General features: G+C 36.4%; 1 protein-coding gene across 2 annotated transcripts in view; it reads left to right on the top strand.

The window, feature by feature from the left end:
• OTUD7A (OTU deubiquitinase 7A) overlaps positions 1-18027 on the top strand; it is an 85354-nt gene that overhangs the window by 10615 nt on the left and 56712 nt on the right. Inside the window, exons 1-2 of one of the 2 annotated variants that reach the window (XM_085303300.1) lie at positions 4411-4496; positions 6045-6199. In XM_085303300.1, coding sequence (XP_085159426.1) covers positions 6049-6199 — 151 coding nt within the window. In that variant the 5' untranslated portion in view covers positions 4411-4496; positions 6045-6048. Of the gene's footprint in view, positions 1-4410; positions 4497-6044; positions 6200-18027 lie in introns of those variants that run through there. The other variant, XM_085303299.1, reaches the window with a different exon arrangement.

Here is an 18027-nt window from a genome sequence, read left to right on the forward strand (position 1 = left end):
CACACCTGTATTGTCAGTGATAGAAGGCCATCTTGATGCTGTAGCAGGAGAAATAGTCAGTCATACTGAAACATGACAGATGGTTTATGAAGTTTAAAGATATCCACAACAGATAACTTCAGAGTGTTAAGACTGTGTTGACTTCAATAATTCTGGGTCTCATATGGCCAGTGCATGATACCAAATGGCATTTTCTGGCTGATGGGAATGAGCAGTTACAAGTGAAATGTGGAAGGCCAGGAGCATGTACATCATTTTGAAAGTTTTTCAAGCCAAAATCTGTTCTAATGTTCTGAAAGACAAGAACAGCTCTGGTTATCTATAACAATATGAACAGAAATATGCTAGATGTTACCAGCAGAATATGATCCTAATGCAAAATAAAGATAAATAAGAAGACAGACAGTAGTGTGCTGGAACAAGTCTGTTCAGTTTCTTGAAGTGCTAATTTAACCCTATGGATTGATTAATTATTTTTGCTAATATAAAGTCCAACTCACTGTTTAATCACAGCTCAGAAGAACAAGAGCTTTGATATTACTAATAGGCTTGCTTTCTGCCACCTTAACTAATAGAAATAAAATATCCTTCTTAGCTTCAAATCTCATTCTCCGAGCAGAGCATAAGAGAAAAAGGACTTGATTTAGGCTATTCCTTGTGGGTCTGAGAGACCTGAATTTTTTCAGACCAGCGAGTAAATCTTACAGTTCGTGGGAAAAAAATGCTTTGCCTCCAGTTTCTCAAAAGACCATTCTGTAGTCTGTCAGCAGAATACTTTGGCTGACTCCAGGTGCCACCCTATCAGGTAAGAGAAATTCTGGTATCTTTAGGAATCAGAATCATGGAAAAAGATCCAAGGCAAAAGAGGATGCTAGATATCAAAAGCCAAAGGAAACAGATGACAATGTCACAAGCAGTATTGCACCTCCAGTTCAAAGGATACAACTCTCTTTAAAAAGATGGTGTTAAAGCTTGACCATTGCAAGCAAACCAACTGCAAAGAGCAGTTAAGTTGGACACTGGTTGTAGATTCCAAACAGAGGTTTGGACTGACAGGCCGTTGTGCAGGCTGAGGCAGAATGAGTAGAATTTCTTTATTAGAGGGGAATAAAAACAAAACGTAAAACCTTCAACTCTCTGATTGAAAACTTAGGAGTTGTAAAACTATTGATTTAATATTAATGCAGCTGATTTGAATCAATAGCAATTGATCCATCAACACTGCCTGGCAATATGAAGGCAGCACAGAGTTTGTTTACCTCTGATTTTGGTAGGATTTCAGCATGTGCTTAAAGCTTGCATTCCTGTTTAACTAGCCTTGTCAGTATTTCCAGCTTTCCTTCTGTTAACATTTTTTCTGCACTAACCTTTAGAAATGTTTCTCTTGCCTAGTGGTATTCCAGATGTGGTGGTTCTACCTCTCTAAAATTCATTTGAATGCTACATGAATAATCAAGCATACTCCATAACACCTCAATCTGTAAGTGTGACTGTCTGCTCAGCAGTACTAGATCACCACCTCCAGGCTTATGCCAATTTAGTTACTAGATGGTGTGCGCTGCAACACATACCACTAAAATGATCCAGGATAAACATAACTCTCCAAAATGGAAATAGATTGTTTGTTTTGTTTTATAATCCTTTGTATGTGGCTTCTCGTATGCAAAAGGTCACTGAAGAACTGAGCAGTTGAGATTGAAAAGGATCTCTAATGATTCTSTAGTCTAAACACCCTGTTGAGAGCAAAGTCAGCTAGAGCAGGTTGCTCAGGACCATGTTCAGGCAGGTTTTGAACATCTGTGCAGATGGAGACTTCAGAACCTCTCTGGGGAATCTGTTCCAATATTTGATCACTGTTTTTCACCAAAGGCTGGGGGGGGGGGGGGGGGAGTCCTATGTTTAAATGGAATTTCCTGTATTTCAATTTGTGTCTGTTTTTTCTTTTCCTGTCTGGCTGTCGTCTTTGTTTCCTCTCATTGACAACTTAAACACATTGATCAGATCTCCCTGCTCTGAGCCATTTCTTCTCCAGGCTGAACAGTCCCAGCCTATAAGGATAGGCTGATGCTCTAATAAGGCTATGTCAGATGCTCTAATCCCTTCATCATTTCTGTAGTCCTTTTCTGGACTCACTGCAGCAGGTCCATGTCTGTCTTGTACTCGGCTGCTCAGAAATGGATGCAGCATTTAAGATGTGGCCTCCCCAGTGCTGAATAGAGGGGAACAATCACCTCCCTTTACCTATTGGCAATGTTATTCCTAATACAGCCCGCATATAATGGTATAGTGGTATAAATGTTGTAGAAATGTAAGTGAAATAAATGTGTAAGTGGTGTAAAAGGTAGTATGATGATAACAGCGTAAGTGCCAGCAAACTGTGAAGTAGATACCAGAATGAAAGACTAGGGTTAGCAAGTTTAATCTGCTTTGCTACTGAATAACATGGGTCTGTGTAACCATATCCTAGATGCTTTAGATTTGGATAATAAATATAGATTGGAATAGATTTGGAATAAATTGGATTTTGCAGCTCTCATCTTTGAGGAGAGGAAGGACAAGCTTTAACCTTCTGCAACAGGAAATGATCTTTGTACGCTACATGGATACATACTTGCAGAAATAAGCAATTTCTAAGAAAGTAAAGACATTCAATTTTTAAGGTTAAATGCAATCAGCTAATTGCCAGTGGTTTGAGTTAACTCATGTGAAATCTTTCTCATGTGAATGAATTAACAACCATCAGCTGGGACAGTGGCTAATGTGCTGGCTATCAGCCTGATCGAAGTGAGGAACAAAATGGCCTAAACTAAGTCACGTTTTACCCTTCAGTTTTTAAGGTTATTTGGGTTAAGATCCTAATGGCAATGGCAACTATATTCGCCCCATCGCAAGAAGCCTATTTTACCAGCGTGATTTACTTTAAACAAATCCTTATACTTGCTGTTTCAGTGCAATATCATTGAGAACAAACATTAGAAGAGGTTGCTCTTTACATATGTGCGTATTAGGGCGCATATAAATGTGCTTTTGTACAACAGAGTCCATTTCTGCCTGTAAGTGATGAAAGCATAGGTCAGCAAGTGGGAAGTCATTCAGGGATGGCTCATGCTGTTTCATGTTACGGCACTGGATGGGGCAACAGCGTGGGAAGAGAAATGCAGAGTTTGTGTATTTTCTCTTGTATGTATGAAGAGTAAGAAACAGAGTCAGAAAAGACTGAATTTCTTTTGAGGGATAGTGTTTCCAGCTTCTTCCACAGTTCATTTCTCTGTAGCTGTGGTACAAGCGATAGCCAACCGATATCATCTGCTTCTAGTGTAGGAAATTTCCGTGTTATCTCATGTTATTCCATTGCCTTTGGCATGTGGTAAAGTCACAACTATTCCTCAAGGAGGAAATAACAGGAATGATGAAATTCATGTTTAAAGGCAAACTTCGACCAATAATGAAAAACAGACATGAAAGCAAAGGTAGAGGTCTTATTTACACTGTATATCATTTATCTTGACTCTGTTTTCTTTACTTTCTGCTACTTTCACAGCAGTACAGACAGTGTAGAAGAATGGAGATACTTTTAACCTAACTGTGTTTTGAATGCCTTAATATCTTAAAACACCTGCTTTAATATATTATTTATTATTTGGAGAGAAGATTATCCAGAAAGATGGATTTCACTTATTCAGAGAGGGGAAAAAAAGGTACAAAATAGAGTAGGATATATGGTTGTCAGCCATGGATTTTGCAAGAGAAACTCCCCTAACAGCAGCGTGTTATGTATCGCTTGAGGCTAGACTTTCTTTACTTGCTAATGGATCCCAAGATGGTTGTGCCATAAGCAAGTTCACTGGTAAGATTGCTTCTTCAGACTGTTGAAAAAACATAGGAGAAAATTGTATTGTAATGGTCATCGATAAATACAAAACACTTGTACATTACAATAGTAATCAGCTCTCTGTTCCTCCTCTTCCTCCTAAAAGCAACTTTGTAATCTCATGTAAAGTAGGACTGTGATTCACAGGGGCTGCCATAGTTGTGATATATGATTCACTTTATTTCCAAATTATTTTATTCGACAAAATAAAAGAGAAATTTTCAGTGATAGAAAATTGAAAAGCCTTCTCTTTTTGTCCCCTGAGTTTGTTTTTAGTACATGCACAAATGTGCTTTCTGGAATATTTTTGAAACTACAATTAAAATATTCTAATGCAGACTTAATTGCACACTTGCTTATGTTAAAAAAAACCCCAACATTATCGATACAAAAACAAGAACACATTTGTGTTTCCTCAGCTATGACTGTGATTCTATTAGCTGCTACATGCTGATTCTTAAGCCGTGAGTCATTGTCACATATTGGTGTGATTGTTGCTTTTCTCAGCTACTGGATGGTACAAACAGCCTACAGGAAGCTGCTGAAGACACAGACGCATCATTGCCTTGGATCTAGCAAACCATTCTCTAAAGGAAACCTGACATCTTCCACTTACGGAAAAAAAGTTTGCGTTTGTCTCTTGTAATTAATCTGATATTAAATAATAACTAGTTTAGAAAGTCAGGATAGATGGCTGAATCCTTTTTCTTCGGAGTGGGAGGAGGGATTAGATAAAGGTCTTTATTGTTTTTACTAAGCACTTACTGGTACCTTTACTGTATTAACATGAGCTCTAATTCCATCTCTTAGAAAGAGAATACAAGTGAAGTCCTACCAAGCCCTTCCTTTCTGCCTCTTCCAGCTGACGAAGTGTTTATATTGGGTATCTGTTGCAAGTGTTTCTTAGCTTGTGGCAGTGATTTCACCAGTGAAAATTCAACAGCAGAAATACTGCAATAGAGAAAGCTAGGAATATACCAGATACACAGCTGTAGTAATCATTATACTCTGTGGAGTTGTTGTTTGCCTGAAAATTATTTAATTGTTTTTCTTATTATGCAAGTTGGGACTTCCTTTACTAGATAAAATCCATTTAATTGTGGCTGGCTCTGTGTATGAAAGTCAGGTACTTCATACTGTGTGCCTTTGTATTGTGCGTTCTATTTAAACTTTTCTTTCTGATATGTGTAGCGTATTTCAAGACAATATATATCAGTCTTGTTGAAATTGAGCAATGGGGAGATTAAGGATTATACTGACAAGGTAGTGAAGGCTGCTGGTTTGCATGGGGTCTGTGTTAGCATGGTACGTATTTGATTGTGATGCTTCAGAAGTTTTGCAACAATGAGATACGCTGTCATTGCGGATCACATAGCTACAGCCCATCTTTGGCTCAAAGGCCTCTGCTGAGATGCCCTGAGACTGGAGTCCTACCAATTTCGGGCAAAATGATGAGCAGGAGTGTAGCCTTTGGGCTGGGAGTGGCTCTTGGTGCCATGCCTCTTGGTGTGATTGTTATCATTATTATTATAAGGAAAATGGATGTGCTGATGCAGTTTCTCAGGGAGATTTTTGATCACTTCTGTGAAGCAAAAGTTGATACTGAAGCTGAAGAACATTTGCTGCCCTCATGTGAGGAATGTACTGTCCTTTCAGAAGGGAGGGGAGAAAATGTGGATTCCCCATCCAAAAATCCCTTAAGGTAGGGAAGGTAGTGTTGACAAGGGAAACAGAAAAACAACTGCATTGTGCTGTATACGCATGTGGTAGTGTTAGCAAGCAAGGGCAGAAGAGCTGTGGTCTAGCTAAACGCTTACCTGCTTAACTTAAGTTCGTGAGCAGCCCTACCCATGCAGACAATGATAGATTTTTATGCTTTGAATGAGCAGGAACCTTTCAGCTGCAGAAGTATAGACAAGTTACTTGGAAGATAAATCAATAAAAATGTGAAATGTTAAGTAAAACAAAGCTCTCCTGAAAGCCCGAGTGATCAACAGCTTCCAGGCTAAGGCAGAGGTGGATCACAAATGGTGTTTATTTAAACATTTTAACTCAGATGTTTTAGGATTTTAATTAGTCTCATTTAGGGGAAGAACAGAAACATTTGGTTTCTATCGCTTTGGAGCATTTTCTAAAATCCTATTTTTTGTTTTTTATTTTTTCTCCTTGGCAGATGGATGCCTTCTAGCCAACCAGCAAGTCCTGCTGCTGCTGCATGCCTGGCAGCAGACCTGCATGATCACATGACTCTTGATATGGATGCAGTCCTGTCAGACTTTGTTCGGTCCACAGGGGCAGAACCAGGTCTGGCAAGAGACTTACTGGAAGGTAAGCCTTCAAGACACAAATATTTCCCATGTTCAGTGCTTTCTTAAAGCAAGAACCAGTAATAAAAAGAAAACTGTGTTTTCTGTTTAGTCTGTGGAAAGAAGCATTTCTTAGTATTTCTGCTAGTAAGCCAACTCTTCTAATAAGCTGATCTCGGATTATACCAAGTAGGTGTTTTCAGCAAAAGCCTTAGAAATAATTTCTGAGAGCTAAATACATGCATACCTTTTTTTTTTCCTGATTTAAAAAAAAAATCCTAATATGCTTTAAGAGGTAGTCGTAGAAGTATACTTGGATGTATATATTTCCCCCTTTCTGCAGCAGCAGTTTGACTTTACAGTATATATGCGGAACATTTTTTATTTTACTGTAAATTCTCTTTTATTCCTGGTTTTTAAGTAATAAGAGATGATATACTATTAAGTCAGAGAAGCACACAGTTCTGCACTGTTTCCTGAGACATCTATGTTACATAATGCAAAACCTTAGAGTAGCTATGAATGTTGTTATTAGCTTGCTATATTTAACAAAAACCTCTGTTTTGTCTGACTGATTTGATATACCTGTCATTCTAGACTGGAGTCTGTCTTGGACTGTTGATCTTTTTTGAAAAAAGAATATAATAATTTTTTTTTCAAAGCAGTATCAGAATAGATTGTCAGTTAGTGTGCAGGTAGAGCATTGCTAAAGTTTGAAAAAAGGGTTCCTGCATGTCAGAAGTGTTTCAGAAGTGTCATTTATCTTGTTTTACTTGCTAGAAAGGATAATACTTCCAAATAAGTGTGGAACAGTAATTTTGTGTTCGTACCGTATGTATTAACAAAGATATGGGCAATAAATAATTTTATTATTCTGTATGTATGCAGGGAGGGGGGTTAGAATTCTTGAATCTTGCAAATCTGCAGGCAATGAAGGAAAATACTTTGTTTCCTCATACAATTATTTTAATGTTAATTGTTTTGCTTTGGTTATCCTGTGGTTGTCAAAACAGTATTGTGTGCAGTATGTAGCATGTTCCCTGGCAACAAGTGAGCAAGTTAAATACATGTTACGAGTTTGTTGTACAAATAGCTCAAAAATCTGTATTTTAATCTATAATTTAAATTGCATATAGATTTTTGTAAACTACCAGAAGCGGTCCTTCTAAATATTGGTTCTATTGATGTTTCTATACTGCACACCACCAGCTCTGCCTGTCCTGCTAATAAAAACCCTGCAGGCTTTTCTTCTGCTGAGCAAAATTACTTGCCTGACCAAAACATTCCTTTTGTTGTGCTTGAGGCACATATCTTCCAGAAAGTGTCCAGTCTGGATTTTAAATGATTATATGAAAAGATGAAGAATACATCGTTTCATATGATGGTTTAGTTGTTTGTTTTTTAAAAAAAATCATGATTTAGTTCTAATTTACATATGTCTGGCTTTTTTGCCAGGTATTGGTATCATGAAAAAAATAATACTATAATTCAGTTGCCTTTCTATCTAATGTTGATAAGATAAACGTATGGAGCTCCAAACCTCATTTCTACTGCTGCTTATATATCCTCAAAATTTTCTGTATTCCTCAAATGAATGTATATAGAAATGTGTTGGTTATTTTGGTATACATCCTTCTAGTGTTATGGAGTGCAGATTGCCTTTTTTGCTATTGCTCATGTATGTTGCTGTTTTTCCAGCCAGACACTTTTGTCTAATTTTATTTCAGTATTGCACARGGAGCTTAATGGTCAATTCTGTGCCCACTTCCCCTTAGTGTTACCAGTTCTAGCCTTCTGTGCAGATGCTTAACTGTTTTGGAGATCAGACTTCACAGACTTTTCAAATCTTAAAAGAGATTAGGTCAATCATATGTGAAGTTTGCCATGTGCATTTGAAATTTGCTATGAATGCTAATTTTTGAAACAGCATCAAAATTAAAAATGGATTTGTTTTGCTTAGTTTTGTCTAAGAAAATTTATTTTCATGCCATCACTGTGCCTTTTAAGTATATTTATAAAAGCCTTCTAACTGTCTAATGAGCTATTCATTAGCGGAAAAAATACATTAAAATTGCTTAGTTTCATTAAAATTGCCTTTATCCAAAGCATGATTTGTATTTTGTTCCTACTTTTCATATACTACTTACTGAATCTGAAAGGTCAGTTGYAGGCTACTTACTGTTTGGTACTCTTGTGATAGAGCTACAAGTGCAGACTTGGAGAAAGCACAAGGGAAGATGTGTGGAGGCAGAAGGGGCCTAGTGCTTACAGCACATGGAGGTACACTAATAGGTCAGCTGTCTTACTGGTTGAGTTTTTCCTTTCTCTTGAGTATTGTGAAGAGTTTTTCTTCTGCTAGTGTTTATTCTGATAAATTGGTATTTGTAAACAGCCCACCTTTKCTATTAAAAAAAGCTTTTCAGATTAGAAAATACAATCTGATAGGTAATAAAGCTGTGTTGTTATGATTGATTTGGTGACTTTCATTAAACTGTATATAACTATTGAAGAAATAAGGCTTTTCTCCAACTGTTCAGTGTAACAGTGGTAAGCTCTATGGCTGGTTAGGATTTGTGAATACTGCARCCTAAATTCTCCTGTAAAATACAGAACTTGGAATGCATTTGACTACTCCAAAAGGCTTTGCCACACAGGAGAGCTAAGAAGGCACTGATGTAAAAATCACAGCTGTGATAGGTTTCCTATTTCTACCTCCTGTAAGTAGTTCTATGGGAACTTGTGGAAACCATTCAGTGGTAAAAACACTATACCTTATTCTTTCATATCTTCACAAAGTAATCTGTGCTTTTTGGCTTTCGTGGTGTCAGGTTTGCATCTCTACATTCATTTCAAAATGCAACAAGCAGGAATTTTGTCGGCTGAAATCTATGAATGAATAGATGGATCTTCCTTATTCTGATTGCCATCCAGGACCCAAAGGCATATTTGAAAATGCAGCTTGTTTTGTGTAGTCCAATGTCTGTGTTYCTATACATTTCATCAGGCTTGCAGCTTTTTCGCATACATTTATTCAATTTCTAAGAGTAAGCTTCATTATGAGTGATAATAATTTTGTGTTAGTGCCATCATACCATTATTTGGATGTCCCTATCAGATTTCATCACACTATTGAAGGTATACTGTAAAACTTCACTTAAATGTGCCCTCCAAGAAACAGCAATATATAGGCAAAGTTTCTGATCCTGTAGGAGAATTTCCTCCCAAGGGCAGCAACTTAAATGATTTTACACCTGCAAGAAGAACCTAATTATTTTCTATCTTGTCTTTAGATGGAAGATAAGATCATTCCATCCTTGCTATATATCTTTACTAAAAAGGCTATCTACCAGTTTGCACCTTATCTGTCCTCCTATTTTTATATGTGTATCACTGAACTTCAATAATATGATAATTTAGAACACTAATTAAATCAGTAGTTATCATTAGCAATTATGTCATTGAAATGCTAGTGAAAAGAGCTAGTGAAATTTTATTTTGAATTTGTTTTCAGCAACTTTGCAGTCAAATGCATATTTACAGTTTGCTTTTACAATTACCACCCTGACTGACTCTGTGAAATTAAATAAGTATGTAATTTTAAGACCAGGTTCTAACTTGAGCCATTTGTGTTTAATAATTAAGCATAGCAAAGAATGTTAGATTTATATTCATGCAAAATTATATAACTGGAATGCTGTAAAGGACAGTGTTTTCAAGCAGAGGTTTTGACAGCACAGAATCCTTTAACATTTTTACTCATATGCATCTCTTAAAGATACACAGGCATTTGAGAAATCAAAGTTTATCCCGCTCTCTGGTGTGCTATGGATACTTAGTAATTCAGTTTTATAACAGCATAGAGTGACTTTAAAGATATAAACTGAAAAATCTTCTCTCTCTTCCCACCCATCTTTCTTGCTTTTGAACATCCCAATAATTTGCTTACTACATGCTTACTTCTAAGATGAGAGCCTAGAAGCAGGTGGTATCATGAGAAAAACTGGGTTATGGGCTTTTTGTGCAAATAGCCCAAACAGCACCTTCTCTCTGTTGATTAAAGAGGCCCCATCCTCCCTGCTCTGTAACAGCATATTTTTTTTTCCCCATGTCCTCAGTGTGCCTGCATGCCTGAGCAATAGCTGAGTGAGCTATTTCTGGGTTGAACTCTCCAGATGATCTGCCTTCACGTTGGAATCTGTCTTCCATCAGAAACCRCACTTCTCTGTCTGTTCTATTAGCTGCTGGCAGTGCTTTGTGCATAAAACACTTCATGCTTGTTTTTATTTTGATTGCTTGTTCCGCTTGCTACCTTTCTATATTTTTACACTGAGGTTTTTATACTGCTTGCATTCTTTGCCTGACTACTGCCCTGGACCACCTTGATTCCTTTCATTATTCTTTTCAGTTGAAAGAACTGCTTTCTACTAGTCCTGCCAAAATGCCTTGCTAGAGTTATGGCTATATTATTAAAAGCAGAAGCATATTTTTGTCAGCCTGGTTATGATTACAAGACTTTGCACAGCATTCCTTCATATTGTTTAGGACTCCAAGGAGAACACTTGATCAATAGCTATTTACACCTTTACCTATAATCTTGCCAAGACTTTGAAGTAAACACCCAACAGGAGTTCACTTCAAGACTACGAACGTCTGCAGATTAAGTATCCTCAAATTTATGGCCTCTCTGAGAAATTCCTGATGCTTTTATGTTAGTAAATAAGAGGCAAAATGGCCAAAGGATAACAAACATGTCCCTATGGAAATATGAGGACACCAAAGGCTATTTGCGGACTGTGCCAGATAAAACCACACTGGGGAGAATGTATGAACACCATATACGCCAGCAAATTATAGGGTGGGCAAAGCGAATGTGACAGTTGCTTGGCTCCCCCAAGTAGCATTTGACTCCAGGGACATGGAAACTGGATCTGGCGTTACTCATTATGATGGTCTGGGAATCAGATATGCTGGAAGCAGACCACTTCATAGCAACAGAAAGATTTCTAACATCTGCTACAGAAGTGCAGACCTGAGACCTTGTGAATACTGTGCACTTCCATTCAGGGGGAAATGAGACTGGAGGAGTTTGACTGTCTTTTTGAAAAGACCAATTTATTCAACCAACCTGCTTCAACACAAGAGCTTTCCCATCACTGTGAATCTTGTGTGTGACCTTTCAGGTAATCCCATGAGACAAAGGCTTCCTTGGACTAGCAGCATCCAAGAGCACAGTATGAACCTCTACACCTTTTCTAAGTTTACAAGTACTTTTTAAAAATCACATTCAAATCTCTCAATGAATATTGTACTCCAAGGCCTCATTACCATTTTCTTCTATAAATATTCTTCCAAAATATGTCCCTCTTCTCAGTGCTATTTTTATACATATTGGTATTAGTATTCTGTCTTGCATGAGGAACTTAGTAACCATAGGAAACTTGAAGACATTCAAATACTACTACTTTTTTTTTTTTTTGAAAAAAGTAAAGCATAATTTATTCTGTATTTTTGTACCGGAGCTTTTTTCATTAAATGGAAATATTAAATACTTCTATGTTGTCTTTGAGGTAAGCTTCATGTTTGAAAATCAGAACTCCAGAAGAGCAGTCCACTATGAAGTCCACTTGTATCTTTAAGGTCATAGCAAACTCCACATCAGAATGAAGATGTTTATTTCACTCAATAATCTTTTACTTCTTGGGTGAGCCTCTTACGCTGTTTTGACTGTGTAAGTCTTCAATACATTTGTTTCAGGTCTGTCTACTTTTGGTACTCATTTTCCTTTCTCTTTATTTTATTTTTCAGCAATTAATTGTTTAACATTTCATTGCTGAAAGTATACACGGAGCCTTCAATCACATTCCAAGATATGTTCCTCATAGGCTGAAATACATCAATTTAAATGTTTCTGCTCTTAAGGAAAAGCACTGGTGGTTACATTCTTTGAAAATAATTATGTTCCATATTGATTTTAATAGCCAACATCTTTTCTTAATGCATCTAGTGCAACATAGGGATAGTCCATGGGGCAATTTACCATGGATTTTTTTTTTAAAAAAGGAAAAATAAAACATGAAATAAAGATTTAGTCAAGCCACAGAGATGTGAAGAAAACATTGAGGGAATACCTGTAATGAGTATATAGGAATGTGAAAAATGTTATCATACTTTCCATTTTTTCTCTAATTGCAGTTTAGAACTGTAGAAGTCAGTGATACGAAATAGCCTTTTAGTTCCAGATAAGGCAAAGCATATGCTCTTGCCTTGTGCTACTTATGACAAAACAAAACAAGCAAAAAAAGTTTTCTTAGCTTTCATTTAGTATTGACCTTCTGTATTTATTCAGATGTTTACAACTATTTTAAATTAATGATAGATAAMTATTCATGAATCTCAAGAAATGTCAGCTAGTGTGTATCATTATCTCTACCAGTGATAAATCAGTGGATTGTACACATTTCCTGAACTATTTGTTTCTTAGAAATGTTATTTTCCAATTCCAGTTTCTTTGTTGGATGATTAACTCTGCATCATTTCCTGCCTCTTTCATCTCTGTTTCATTTCAAATCTCTGTTCAAAAAATAGTTCACAACTTGGAGGTTTTTATATTCTTCGTAAGCTCCCAAGAACTGAAAGCATACTCAGTATGTGGGATTATGCATAGTAGTTCCATTTTGTGATATTTCAGTGTCTTTCCATTTTCAGATTTTGCATTGTTCTTATGCTTTATGTATTTGCCGACTGACTTTTCAGATTCTGGTTGATCTTTTAAATGTTGACTAATACAAGTTCTTTTAACTTTTTATTTTTACTTATTTATTTATTTATTTTTACTGTTACTGATAAGCTGATTATGGATGGAAAAGATYGGTGTCCATGTGTCTCCACTCCTGTTAGTTTATTGGTGTTTTTCTTTAAATAGGTTGTGATTTGATCTATTATAAACTATCAGAACCCAAAAGAAGCTCAAAAAAAACAGTAATATATTATTCCACCAATAATATTTTATTCTACCTTTCCATCCATATAGTTTAGTGCAAGGGAGGTAGGTAACTATTGGTTTGGCCATATTTGCAACTTTCTGAGAGCTCATTTGCTAGGAGAGTTGTTCTTACAGTACTCTTGTGGAAATAAATATAATGTGAATCCCTGTGCTTCTGCTGAAATTGTTATTTCATTTGCTCTTCATGAGCTCTTGAGTGCTACATGTGCTACTTAAGTGGTTTTTGTAAGTTCTGTTTTATGCTTTACATTCTGTAAATGTTTTTTAGATGCATCTGGAATTTTTCCTGAGATTGGGTCTGATTTTTCTGGGAATCATTTGTCATTATTCTTTCCTTTGGTGATAGCGCTTCAATTTTCAGAAAGATGAGCAGGGCATACACTTCCAAATTTAAAGCAATGAAGGGAAGTGAATCTAAAATGACCCTGTTTCCAATCATTTTTAGAGAATGTAATTACACTTTTTAAAGGCTATCCTTTCAACTACTGTGCAAAAAACCTAGAACATTATAATATGATCAATATTATCATAAACTATGTATAACCCAACTTTATTATGTATAACCCAACAACCTCTTTAATAGAAACAGTGGAAATGCTTCAATCTTGAGAACTAGGCCTTTACTAAGCATAGCAGATAGGAAGAGCTGAAGGAAGAGCTGCTTTTTGCCTGCCTTCCTTAGCACATAAATATGTGTTAAGTTAAGGTCAGCTAGGTCCAGCAGTATTTCAAGAATAGCTTAAGACATGATACCACTCTTGGGAGTCATTAATTACCAAGAGATTTGGATTTCAGACCTCAGTTTCGGGGATAAAAGGGGGAAAAAAAACAAAGCAAACCAAAAATCCCCACTACTTTTGCTTAAAGTCAGACTAAAATGAAAATCCACACTGCTAGATCTGCTAGACTGTTTATACATGAAGTATTTCACCATTATATAAAAAATAATTGCTATTTCTAGCTTTGTATAGAGCTTAATTATGGTGTATGTAGTTGAACATTAATAGAAACCAGGAGACTGACTTTTCAGTCATGAAATGTGTGCAGTAGAGGAGACTGGCCCTATGGAAGAAGACAGAGTTGAAGTAGGTGGATGTTTCCCCCAAAGAATAGTGTACATTTTTGTTCAAAGAGAAGCATGTAATTAATAGAAAGGGGGAAAGAAACTAACAATATTATTATGCGACTGAGTGTACAAAACTACCCCCCACCCAATACTCTCTTATTCTCTCCCCCCTCATACAGTTCCTTTTATACTTCTCTGATGTAAAGCTTAGCAAAGAGAATAAACACCAGTTACTAATGTCTTGTTGGACAGAGATCAAAATTGCCAGTTCAGCTTTACATTCTAGTCAAAAATGAAGTTAAATGTTAAAATTTCCTTCTATGTTGTTTTGCATTGGGAAAATGTGCAAAAACAAAATCTTATTTTAAAACCTATTCTCTAATTTTAATGGTTTTGCACAGAAGTGTCTCAGAAGGCATAAAGCTGGCCTAGAAATTCCTAAAGCTGATCTAGAATTCCTCTTGTTGTTTTATGCCTGTTAATATGCATGTAAATCTACATATGTCAGATAGAAAGTGACTGCATTTAATTTGAAATTGTGGATTGCCTTATCACCAGTTGGTTTCTAAGAACAGATCTCTTTGCATGTGAAAGAAGCTGGTGGTAGATTTTATCTTTTAAGAGATTGTAAATTTAGGGGCCTTTTTTTTTTTAAATTGGTGTACTGGCCCAGTGGAAAAAAATAAAAACCACTTTATGTTGATGAAAACTAAAAACATATCAACAGACTTGAAATGCGGAAGTTGCTTATCATTTGTCTGAATGCCTTTCCAGCATAGTAACCTTTTCCCCCCCTTTTTACACATGGTTTGAATAAACAGCTCTTATCCATTAAAATAATTTCTGGAATTAACCAATGGTAGCAATAACTGAAGAGGTAAAAAGAGCTTTTGCTGTTGAAAGGGGTATTCCTTAGGATTATTTCTCTTTCTCCTGGAATTACTTGGGTGTTTGTTTTGTTTTGTTTTGTGTTTTGTTTTTTTTAATCTCTCTGCCATGTACCTGTAACCATAATTTTAAATATTTGGAGATAATATTACATTTACAAAGCCCAGCAAAATTGTGACGGTAAAATACCACAACTCTTCTACTTGTTACTTGTAACTTCCTTGACACATAAATCTATAAACATAAGACACATTTAAAAAATAGAAGTGTAAGAGTTAATCATCATTCAGCCAAGATATTTAAATAAGGCCTAGATTTATTTCCTGAGAAGATTTGGACAAGATACTGGACTGATTATTACCTTTACATAACAAGACACATTATCCAATGTTCTCTTCTGTTACTAGGTAAGAATTGAGATCTCATATAAGTTATTGGCAATTATGAATCCTCTCAACCAACAGCATCTCACAGGACACAATCCTCATAGACATATAAGAGAGAGTTCCTATATGAGAAATATAGGGCATCAGGACCATAGAAGTTAACACTAAACCCAGGCAGAACAAAGTCGAGGTGAATAGGAGAGGGAAGAGCTTCAAAAGATTTCCTCTCCTTAAGGAGAATTAAATCAGTTTGCAATCTTCTGGCCTTTTCAAGTTCTCCCTTGCTGTTAGATACCCAAGTAAGCCCAGAAGCAAAAATTATCCTCTTGCTGCTGTTTGCCCTAAATTGGCCTGTCCTGCGCAACATCTTTGTGTAGGAAGAGCTCTTAATTCACAGCTTTCAGGGACCTGATTATTTCAAATGATTTTATCAAATGTAAAATCACATACAAGCATAAATTCAAGTAAATTAGGAAGAGATCATCATAAATGCTTCAGCCTGGACTGCCACTTTCTGTGTTGACTTCAAATTGAATTTTACAGATGCATTTCATAGATTTTGTCTTTAATATCCAGGGCCCTTCTCAGGCTGATTATTCTTTTCTGCCTTAGCTGGAAGGTTAGGAAAAATTCTTTCCTGTGAGACTGACAGAGCACTGGAACAGGTTGCCCAGATGGGCTGTAGAGTCTCCTCTGGAGATATTCAAAACCTACCTGGATGCAATCCTATCTAACACGCTCTAGGTGACTCTGCTTGAGCAGAGGGCTTGAGGATCTCCAGAGGTCCCTTCCAACACCAACCATTCTGTGATTCTGTGGTTAGCTTATTGCCCTGTTTAGTTTTGTTGTACTGTAAAGGCTTATATTCCACTGGGGTTGAATTGCTGGTTTGCGAGTGCAAATGACAACACTTCATTACTAAATTTGTGTTATGAAGCATTCTGAGGACTTGCCTTATTTCAGCCTTACTGTAAAACTGTGGGTCTTTGTCATTTCTTCTCTCAGCCTATAGTCAGCAACTTCAACTAAGAACTCTCTCCTGTTTTCCTGGAAAGAAAAAGTAATGGGGTAGAGATTCATATTGTTTTGCTACTTAACATGGATAACTGTTCAAAATCTAAGCTGAGAGGTAGCACAGAAGAATGTAGATGGAATAAGAGCTCTGGATTTTGTTTTTAGAAGTGTGCTATATCGCCTGCCAAATACTGGATGATTTGTAAACATCCTTAAGGATTGTATCTCCTTACAGGTTGCTTTTCACCCGTATATGAATCAAACATTTCTGCTGAAAGTTGCTGTGCCTATTTAATTGATTTGTTGCAGAGTCATAGCAGAAACTCTGGTAAAATGCTGATTCAGTGYGATGGGCCGTAAGAGGAGATAATGTGCCTGCCACCAAACAGCAGGCGTGTTGTATTTGCTTGTGGGATAGCTGCTGTTCCAACGCCTTTGTACACAGTGGCACACAGTAGTTGAGTCACAGAGGCAGGTTCTCTACAGTAGTCTTGGAAGGAGTTAAAATAATTGGGATGATACTGGAAACATACTAAGTTTTGTCTTACACCAATACTTTCTCTGTTTCGTAGGCAGGAAGGCTCTGTTAGGTGTGTTTTGGTTTGTTTGTTTTTAACAGTGACGTTTTTTGTGTGGCAGCTTTGAATTAGGATAAAAACACTGGAATTGTAACATATTCCAATTCACAAGCAAAAATATGGATAATGATAGTAAAATATTTAAAAATAATGCCAAAAGCCACRAAATTGATGTTAGTCTCTTTTTTATTTTTTTCTCTAATATTTTTTCAAATGGTATTGTATTAAGTATGTGTTTCATTAACAAAGAAAGATGACATTAAATATAAAATGTCCTTCTGTAGAGCTCACTTTTATTTTCTTAAACATTTCATTCTGAAATCTTTTCCAAGTTGTTTTCTCTGAGCTGCATAACATTTTGACTTCTTTTTCTCATTGTTTTATGAAAGCTTCACATTCATTCTTTCTGGATATTTTTATGTCTGCTGGTTTTTATATTTTTAGGTATTTACACTAGCAGTTCATGAACTGTCAACACAGGCTGCATCATRATTTATTTAATTCTCTCTAACCTCTCCCTTGTCTTCCCTCACCCTTTTGTTATGTGTTTTTGGTCCTGTTTAGCTTTATGCAGCATTAATGTTAGTTTAGCTTTTTCTTGCCCTTTTAAAAATTTCCTTTGCTGAGGTTCTGCACCTGTAGTGGTGTTACAAATTGACCCTCACTATCGTCTCTACTGCTTAAATCTTTCTTACTTCCCCTCTCAGATTACATCCTCTCTAGCACATTGTTTGTCACCAAATCAAGAATTGTTGGTGACCTTTCAAATGTTCTTTTTAACATATTGGAGTAGGTGGATTTTTGAAACCTGTGGGTGGGACTTTGTAGTTGCACGCTTGCTGTTCCCGCTAATTAACAGTAAGTGTCCTCTAGTTTTATGATATCCGTTTTAAGAATTAAAAGAAAATGGATTTA

This window comes from Rhea americana, unplaced genomic scaffold (assembly GCF_003343005.1).
Source record: "Rhea americana isolate MKP2758 unplaced genomic scaffold, rheAme1 scaffold_2, whole genome shotgun sequence".
NCBI classification, from domain to species: domain Eukaryota; kingdom Metazoa; phylum Chordata; class Aves; order Rheiformes; family Rheidae; genus Rhea; species Rhea americana.